This window comes from Seriola lalandi, unplaced genomic scaffold, assembly GCF_002814215.2.
Source record: "Seriola lalandi dorsalis isolate HSWRI2012SDOR001 ecotype SW California unplaced genomic scaffold, Sedor1 jcf7180002053896, whole genome shotgun sequence".
Lineage (NCBI taxonomy): Eukaryota > Metazoa > Chordata > Actinopteri > Carangiformes > Carangidae > Seriola > Seriola lalandi.
In genome coordinates, this window is record NW_019524449.1 from 1 (window position 1) to 8,869 (window position 8,869).

The 8,869-nt window shown below is 36.4% G+C and overlaps 1 protein-coding gene and 1 long non-coding RNA gene across 3 annotated transcripts in view; one reads left to right on the forward strand and one right to left on the reverse strand.

Moving 5' to 3' along the window:
• The first annotated feature begins 3,459 nt into the window (after positions 1–3,459).
• On the forward strand, positions 3,460–6,055 carry LOC111651991 (uncharacterized). The gene is made up of 2 exons (XR_002760576.2): positions 3,460–4,016; positions 5,898–6,055. It is a non-coding gene; the product is annotated as an uncharacterized LOC111651991 (long non-coding RNA).
• Positions 6,056–6,160: 105 nt separating this feature from the next.
• The window catches only part of LOC111651990 (dynamin-1-like protein), a 10,237-nt gene continuing 7,528 nt past the window's right edge, over positions 6,161–8,869 (reverse strand). For both annotated transcript variants that reach the window (XM_087172876.1, XM_087172875.1), the window contains 4 exons: positions 8,245–8,376; positions 8,036–8,145; positions 7,244–7,403; positions 6,161–7,140 (listed from right to left, as the gene is read on the reverse strand). In XM_087172876.1, coding sequence (XP_087029002.1) covers positions 7,084–7,140; positions 7,244–7,403; positions 8,036–8,145; positions 8,245–8,376 — 459 coding nt within the window. In that variant the 3' untranslated portion in view covers positions 6,161–7,083. The remainder of the gene's footprint in view (positions 7,141–7,243; positions 7,404–8,035; positions 8,146–8,244; positions 8,377–8,869) is intronic.

Consider the following 8,869-nt stretch of genomic DNA (forward strand, 5'->3'; position numbering starts at 1 on the left):
AATGCCAAAAAAGTCTTAGTTTACAATGGCATAAAAATGCCAAAAAACGTCATAGTATAGTATGGCAAAAAAAGTAAAAAAAACATGATAGTATATTCATGCATAAAAGGTCATAAAAACGTCATAGTATGATGAGGCATCAAACGACATAGCATAGTAAGGCATAAAAATGCCTAAAAAGTCTTAGTATACAATGGCAAAAAAAGTCAAAAAACGTCATAGTATAGTATGGCAAAAAAATTGAAAAAAACATGATAGTATATTAATGCATTAAAAGTCATAAAAACGTCATAGTCTGATGAGGCATCAAACGACATAGCATATTAAGGTATGAAAATGCCAAAAAAGTCCTAGTTTACAATGGCATAAAAATGCCAAAAAACGTCATAGTATAGTATGGCAAAAAAAGTAAAAAAAACATGATAGTATATTCATGCATAAAAGGTCATAAAAACGTCGTAAGATGGTGAGGCATCAAACGACATAGCATATTAAGGCATAAAAATGCCAAAAAAGTCTTAGTTTACAATGGCATAAAAATGCCAAAAAACGTCATCGTATAGTATGGAAAAAAAATTGAAAAAAACATGATAGTATATTAATGGATTAAAAGTCATAAAAACGTCATAGTACGGTGAGGCATCAAACGAGATAGCATAGTAAGGAATAAAAATGCCCAAAAAGACTTAGTATAGTATGGCATAAAAGGTCAAAAAAACATGATGGTATATTAAGGCATAAAACGTCATAAAAACGTCATAGTATGGTGAGGCATCAAATGACATAGCATATTAAGGCATAAAAATGCCAAAAAAGTTTTAGTATACAATGGCATAAAAATGCCAAAAAGACTTAGTATAGTATGGCATAAAAAGTAAAAAAAACATGATAGTATATTCATGCATAAAAGGTCATAAAAACGTCATAGTATGATGAGGCATCAAACGACATAGCATAGTAAGGCATAAAAATGCCTAAAAAGTCTTAGTATACAATGGCAAAAAAAGTCAAAAGACGTCATAGTATAGTATGGCAAAGAAATTCATAAAAACATGATAGTATATTAAGGCATAAAACGTCATAAAAACGTCATAGTATGGTGAGGCATCAAACGACATAGCATATTGAGGCATAAAAATGCCAAAAAACATCATAGTATAATATGGCAAAAAAATTTAAAAAAACATGATAGTATATTAATGCATTAAAAATCATAAAAACGTCATAGTATGGTGTGGCATCAAACGAAATAGCATAGTAAGGCATAAAAATGCCAAAAATGTCTTAGTATAGTATGGCAAAAAAATTCATAAAAACATGATAGTATATTAATGCATTAAAAGTCATAAAAACGTCATAGTATGGTGAGGCATCAAATGACATATCATATTAAGGTATGAAAATGCCAAAAAAGTCCTAGTTTACAATGGCATAAAAATGCGAAAAAACGTCATAGTATAGTATGGCAAAAAAATTGAAAAAAACATGATAGTATATTAATGCATTAAAAGTCATAAAAACGTCATAGTATGATGAGGCATCAAACGACATAGCATAGTAAGGCATAAAAATGCCAAAAAAGTCTTAGTATAGTATGGCATAAAAGGTCAAAAAAACATGATGGTATATTAATGCATAAAACGTCATTAAAAACGTCATAGTATGGTGAGGCATCAACCGGCATAGCATAGTAAGGCATGGAAATGCCAAAATAGTCTTAGTATAGTATGGCATAAAAATGCCAAAAAACGTCATAGTATAGCATGGCAAAAAATTCATAAAAACATGATAGTATATTAATGCATTAAAAGTCATAAAAACGTCATAGTATGGTGAGGCATCAAATGACATATCATATTAAGGCATATAAATGCCTAAAAAGTCTTAGCATACAATGGCATAAAAATGCCAAAAAACGTCATAGTATAGTATGGCAAAAAAATTGAAAAAAACATGATAGTATATTAATGCATTAAAAGTCATAAAAACGTCATAGTATGGTGAGGCATCAAACGAGATAGCATATTAAGGCATAAAAATGCCCAGAAAGACTTAGTATAGTATGTCATAAAAGGTAAAAAAAACATGATGGTATATTAAGGCATAAAACGTCATAAAAACTTCATAGTATGGTGAGGCATCAACCGACATAGCATATTAAGGCATAAAAATGCAAAAAAAAGTCTTAGTATACAATGGCATAAAAATGCAAAAAAACGTCATAGTATGGCAAAAAAAGTAAAAAAAACATGATAGTATATTAATGCATAAAAGGTCATAAAAACGTCGTAAGATGGTGAGGCATCAAACGACATAGCATAGTAAGGCATAAAATGCCAAAAAAGTCTTAGTTTACAATGGCATAAAAATGCCAAAAAACGTCATAGTATAGTATGGCAAAATAAGCCAAAAAAACATGATAGTATATTAATGCATAAAAGGTCATAAAAACGTCGTAAGATGGTGAGGCATCAAACACATAGCATATCAAATATTTTTTGGGGCTTTTTAGGCCTTTATTGGACAGTGAAGTGGAGAGAGACAGGAAACGGGGAGGCAGAGAGAGGGGGAATGACATGCAGCGAAGGGCCGTCCGATGCGGGATTCGAACCGGGGCCGACTGCAGCGAGGACTGTAGTAAACATGATAGAATATTAATGCAATAAAAGTCATAAAAACGTCATAGTATGGTGAGGCATCAAACGACATAGCATAGTAAGGCATAAAAATGCCAAAAAAGTCTTAGTATAGTATGGCATAAAAGGTAAAAAATACATGATGGTATATTAAGGCATAAAACGTCATAAAAACGTCATAGTATGGTGACTCATCAAACGACATAGCATACTAAGGCATAAAAATGCCAAACAAGTCTTAGTATAGTATGGTATAAAAAGTCATAAAAACATGATAGAATATTAATGCAATAAGGGGTCATAAAAACATCATAATATAATTAGGCATAAAAACATCATAGTATAGTAACACGTAAAAACATCATAGTATAGTAAGGCATAAAAACGGCATAAAAATGTCATCGTATAGGAAGGTATATAAACGACATAGTATAGTAAGGCATAAAAACATCATAGTTTATTAAGGCATAAAAATGTCTTAGTATAGTAAGGCATAAAAACATCATAGTTTATTAAGGCATAAAAATGTCTTAGTATAGTAAGGCATAAAAACTCATAACGACATAGTATAGTAAGGCATAAAAATGTCATCGTATAGTAAGGCATAAAAGCGTCATAGTATAGTAAGGCATAAAAACTCATAGAAATGACATTGTACAGTAAGCCATATAAACGACAGTATAGTAAGGCATAAAAACTCATAAAAAATTACATAAAATAGTAAGGCATAAAAACTCATAATTACAACTTAGTATAGTAAGGCATAAAACAACATAGTGTAGTAAGGCATTTAAACGACAGTATAGTAAGGCATAAAAATAAGGCATAAAAACTCAAACACGACAGAGTATAGTAAGGCATTAAGGCAAAAAATGTCGAAGTATATAGTAAGGCATAAAAATGTCATAGTATAGTGTATACACTGTTTAAAATCTGAATCCATGTCTCTAGAACATTATTTCAGCTGTCGTACTTTTTTTCCAACTTTTGACATCTATAATTTGATCTCAATGACATTTCTCTGACAGTGTCTCATCCCTCAGTTGTAGCTGTAAGGGACATTTTGACTGCTCATGATGCAAGCACAACCAGAACGTCATAAAAAATATTGTAGTTCTGAGCGTCTGTGGCCAACCCTTTGGGATTTAGTTGACTGATAGCTCAGTCAGGAAGACTAGAGGTGAGTCCCCATCTGCAGTTGAAATTCTCTGCAAGTCAGGTGAATATGTCTTGCTCTGCCCCTCTTTAGGACCACAAGGTCCGCTCTTTGGCTCAGCTAGTGTCCGGCTGTCTCTGCTGTTGTTTGTATCCTTAGTCCGTCCTCCATGTTTGTCACCCACAGATCAATCTGCTCCAGGCTCGCGTTCAGGACCACCAAAGGTAAGTAGCAGCCACCTTTGAACCACACCTCAGATTTCCTGAAAAATCTGAGGTGTAGTTCAAATTGGTGCTCAGTCTTTTTCCTAAAAGCCACTGATGTAGTATTGAGCTGGTTCTCATTTAAAGAGCCTCGGGATATATTTAGTCAGATCATTTTTCTGGCAAAATCTATTCTTTAAAGCTGATTTTGATATTTTATGCATAGCTATCGCTATCCTAGAACACGTTTAAACTCTTTCTTTCACTGCTTTACAGGTAAATGAGATTGTAATTTTCAGATCTTCAGTCCAGTGTTACATTATCTCTTATACCCAAGGCCTTTTAAAGTCACATCATCCTACTTAATATAAAGTGGGAACATGTGATGCAGTTCTTTCTGAGTGAGTTGTGAGCATACTGTAGATTAACATAGTGAATATAGTGTAGTAAACATATTTCTAACTCTTAGGCTGTAAACAAGTAAAAAAAACATTCAGATTTTTACCTGTTTGAGACAGCCATGGAAAAGGTCACCCAAGTAGTAGAAATTCTGTTCTCTTTTTTTAAAGTTCTTGTCTAATGCAGCCTTTTTTTGGGCATGAATGCAGCATTTTTTTTTTTTTAAACTATTCTCCACTGGATTATACACTCCTTAGTATTCCTTATTCTCTTAACTAATGTAGCAACTCTTTTCCATTCATCTATTACTCAGCATCCCTCTTTATGTCTTATTCTAAGCTGGCTGAAAACATTGTGGTACTGATCCGCAGTTACATTTGAGCTTTGAAATTGATAAACTAGAGAAGCTCTGGTGGTTTGAACGAACATCCAAAAACCAGACAGACTGGATTCCCACATCAGCCATTTGTCCTGCAAGATGACAAAGCCTCAGACGCTCAATACTTCATGTATCAGTATCAGTTCCAAATTTTGAAATGTAAATCGATCTGCATGGCCATTCTTGGGAAAACGGACTCTTGAAAAGTTTAGTACATAAAAGTTTAGGGCAGAAAGGAAACAAGACATCTGTGTTGAATTTTCTGGTAAGTGTTTACACCCTGCTTTTCAAGTCGATTATCTGGTAGATTAAACTGTGGTTGTATCAGATCTTATTGGCAAAGGTGCAAAAAAAGACAACAAAGACAGCGTATCAAAGGTAAGGTTGTTGAGAGTACAATCTTCATTTACCATCTGTGTTTTGTGTGAAATTGTGTGCTTTGCCCTCTAATTGCATGATGCTTTGGTGTTTGCCTTCTCCTCAATTATCCCTCCACTCCAGTTCACTCTCTACTATGCCAATGTCATTTTCTTAATGAACACTAGAGTACTTATGGCACTACATGTATTGATGAAATGTTACACTTGAAGAAAAATCTGTCTATATTCAGACGAGAATGTGTACTGGCAGGTTAATTCATTCACACAGAGGTCTGGGTAATGCTTCTTTGGTAGTGACTAAAGTTAATCTGAAGCCACAAATGTCAAAAACTGAAGTAGCAAAAACCATTTATTTATTCTTTGATCCATTAGTTCCGAATTTAAATCAGAATTTCTCTTTTGTTAAATGAAAAAAGGATTTAGCCAGAAAACCATGCCTGTACTCCTAAATAGAGCGAGAGTAGAAAAAACTTAGGTCTTAATTGTAAGTAGACTTCAAATTTAAATAAATAAGACAATATGAAATAACAATGAAGTTGTTTAATACTCCAAAAATGTTTTTTAATAGGATTATTTACAATGGGCGTCTGTACCGTATTGCCAGTAGTATCTTAAAATGTGATACCCAGCTTTTAACATACACTGTGATTGTCAGGGGCACACCTGAAACTGTAACAACGAACTTAATTTGCATTTATGCATACACACTTAATTGTTAAATGATTTTTGTCTGTGACTCCACAGCGCCAAAGGAAGAGGCAAGGGCAAGGGCAGGCTGAGATAGAGGAGGACCTCAGCAGGAGTTCTCTGAGGAGACGTCGGAAAATGAGCAGCACTATTGAATCAGATGACATTAATGTTCACTTGATGTACACAAACAATAAAGAAACTTGTGCTTTTGAGTCACGTCGTGCCTGTTTGTGTGGTTTACGTTCAAATGATCTCACCTCAGAAACATCTTTCCACCAATCCCAACTGTCCCCACATATGAAGCTAAATCACTCAAGTGGCAATAAAAACCTCTATTTATTCTTTCTTTTGGGAACCATACACACAGAACCACAGTGCACTATAAATTTCACATGTAGGCAGCGATATGTAAACATGATTAAATGACCTACCACAGCAGGCTGCAATAGTGCTCAGAACATTATCCACACACTTAAATAACAGATTAATAAATAAAGATTTTGGCAATACAGTGTCAAGATGATGGCCTCTCTATACAGTACAGTGTGGTGACAACAGTGGAAAAAATAAAGTGATGGAGTATGTACACAGGTATGAGGAATAACATTTGCTGCAAGTCAGGAGTGACATATGTATGGTAATTCAGTGAACCAATCCCTGCTGTATTATTACACTATGACTTCTGAGGGGTCCACGGTTTTCTGACACATGACAGCTACTCCTGAATGAAAAGGTTGCAGATGAGGGGCTGTATAGTATTTTTTTTTTTTTTTTTTTATAACCATAGAGCCAAAACATTTTTCAGAATGCATTGTGGAGCTGCCAAAATGCCATCAAAACTTTCATTTCTATTTAACACAAAAGTCCATTTCCATACTGGTTAACCACAGTCCGTCAAAAATGAAAAGTGCTTTGCCTTTGGCTGCAACCTCGATTCCTTCAGGAGCAGTGGGTGGCAATTATAGTTTCTAAAATCTTAACGTGAATCTTAGCGAACAGAGGCAGTGCATTTTCATATAATCAAGACAACACCAAGCATTTTAAATAAACAACTTCAATTAAGTTACATTTCTTTCAGGTAGCGTGTGAGCCAAAATGATACCTACTGTACGCCTGAGCAGGGATCAGAACAGTGCATTTTCATGGTTGCAAATCCAAAACTTCAAGTTCAGACATGAGTAACTGGAGCATTTGGCATGGCTGAGATAACTGATCAGGTTCAGCTCCCTTTGTTTATTTTTCACCACAGATGTGTTTCCCGGATCTCAGCAATCACCTGGCTGGCTTTCTGCAATGCCTGTGTGCAAGATATAAAAGAAAATAAAAACATGTTAAAATGATGGATTAAGGAGCTTCAATCCATCAGGGAAAACTATTCGCTACAAGGTGGAGTGTGTTACCTGTAGCATGTCCGCGGCTTCCTTGCGCCGCTGGGCCATATCCTCTGACTCAGTCAGCAGATCATTGAGGAGGCCAGATTTATACAGCTGGCCAACAAGCTCGCTCTGGAGGCTGTCCTTCACATGGTTGACCAGGAAGTGCATCACTGCCTTTGGCACACTGCGGCAGATAGAGGGAGAGAGGAATCAAACTGAACAGATGGTTGAGAACAAGGCGGCAAGATGGCCTGGTGATTGTGTTGTCCCCCAGATGGAAGGGCTGAAGTTTGACCCACCAGATGGCCGTGCCTGACGAAGTATCGAGTTGAGTTAAATACAAGCTAAATACGAGATATGTAACCCTATTGAGCTCTACAGGACCCCAACAATATGGCAAAAATTTATTTTTTGTCTTTGTTAGGAGGTAAAGAGGATCGGATTGGTGATATGCTATGCTTATGTTATTTTCCTAGATGTTGGGTCAATTTCAGGTCTACAAGTTTTACCCATAGTTGGAAAATATGGAAGGGGAGACATTTTAAAGGAAAAGACTTACAACGGTCTGTACTTTTGTTATTATAAATGCATCACATGAAAAGACCAAAACCAACATGTTAGTTCATCTCAATACTTTTAATTTCCCTACCCTGCCTGTAGCTCGTAGCCCATCTGTTCCTACCAATGTAATATATCAGACTTCAACTGTACAGACAATACTCGTTAATAAGACCCATACGTCATTGGTTCATCAATATATATAATTATCTATAACATTATGGACTTATCCTTTATAAAAGGAGTTGGTTGGCCTACCTGTCCTGGATATTCTTGCGGACAATGAGGAAGTAAGACTTGATGAGGCGTTCGATGACCTCACAGTCCCGCTGCTCACGTGATGACAGCTTCCTGGCGACTGGCACAGGCTGGAGCAAGAAAGGAGGGAGAGCGTTTTAATCAGTTGGTCACCGACAAATACTGTAATCTTCACACTGTTGCGTGCTGATAGGCTAATGTTTAGCTACCACATCAAGTAGATTGACAGCTCCTTTGAGTGGGCTCCCGGGACCAGAGCCCGGGGCTTCCTCTCCTTTCTTCAGCATCCCCCTCCAGTTCCCTGTGCCGTCCTGCTCGCCCTGAGGTCCAGCTGCTGGGGCCTGAGAAACCGAAGGAGAAGAAAAATGAAGAAAGACAAACTATCATCACACCACCTCAGCCACTAACTCATTAGAACAGCACCCTTCGCTTGTCATCAGGGTTCACAGGGAGAGGGTGGTTAGGGTATGTAGCATAATAACCTTGACCGGGTCATATGCAATACTGTAACCACAAGTCAAACAGGCATGTACACAAAGAAACTTGAAACTTGAAGCTAAACATTTAAAACTGGGCACAGTGAAGCCCGTTGTCATTCTCCTGCAGTATGCACTTTCCAGCCCAAAAAGGCTGAGATAAATGATGCACAAAGGAAGAATTTCAACTGTCACACAACGCCTCTTTAGTAGGAACAAAAGACAGAGCAACCAAAGTATTAAAACACTGGAAAAGGAGAGGGAGGGGGGAGAAGGCATTTTTTGGTGAGACAGGTGGACCAGCTTTGGAGAAAGACACTGCAGAAAACGTAACAGTTGTTAGTGCAAGTCCACACAG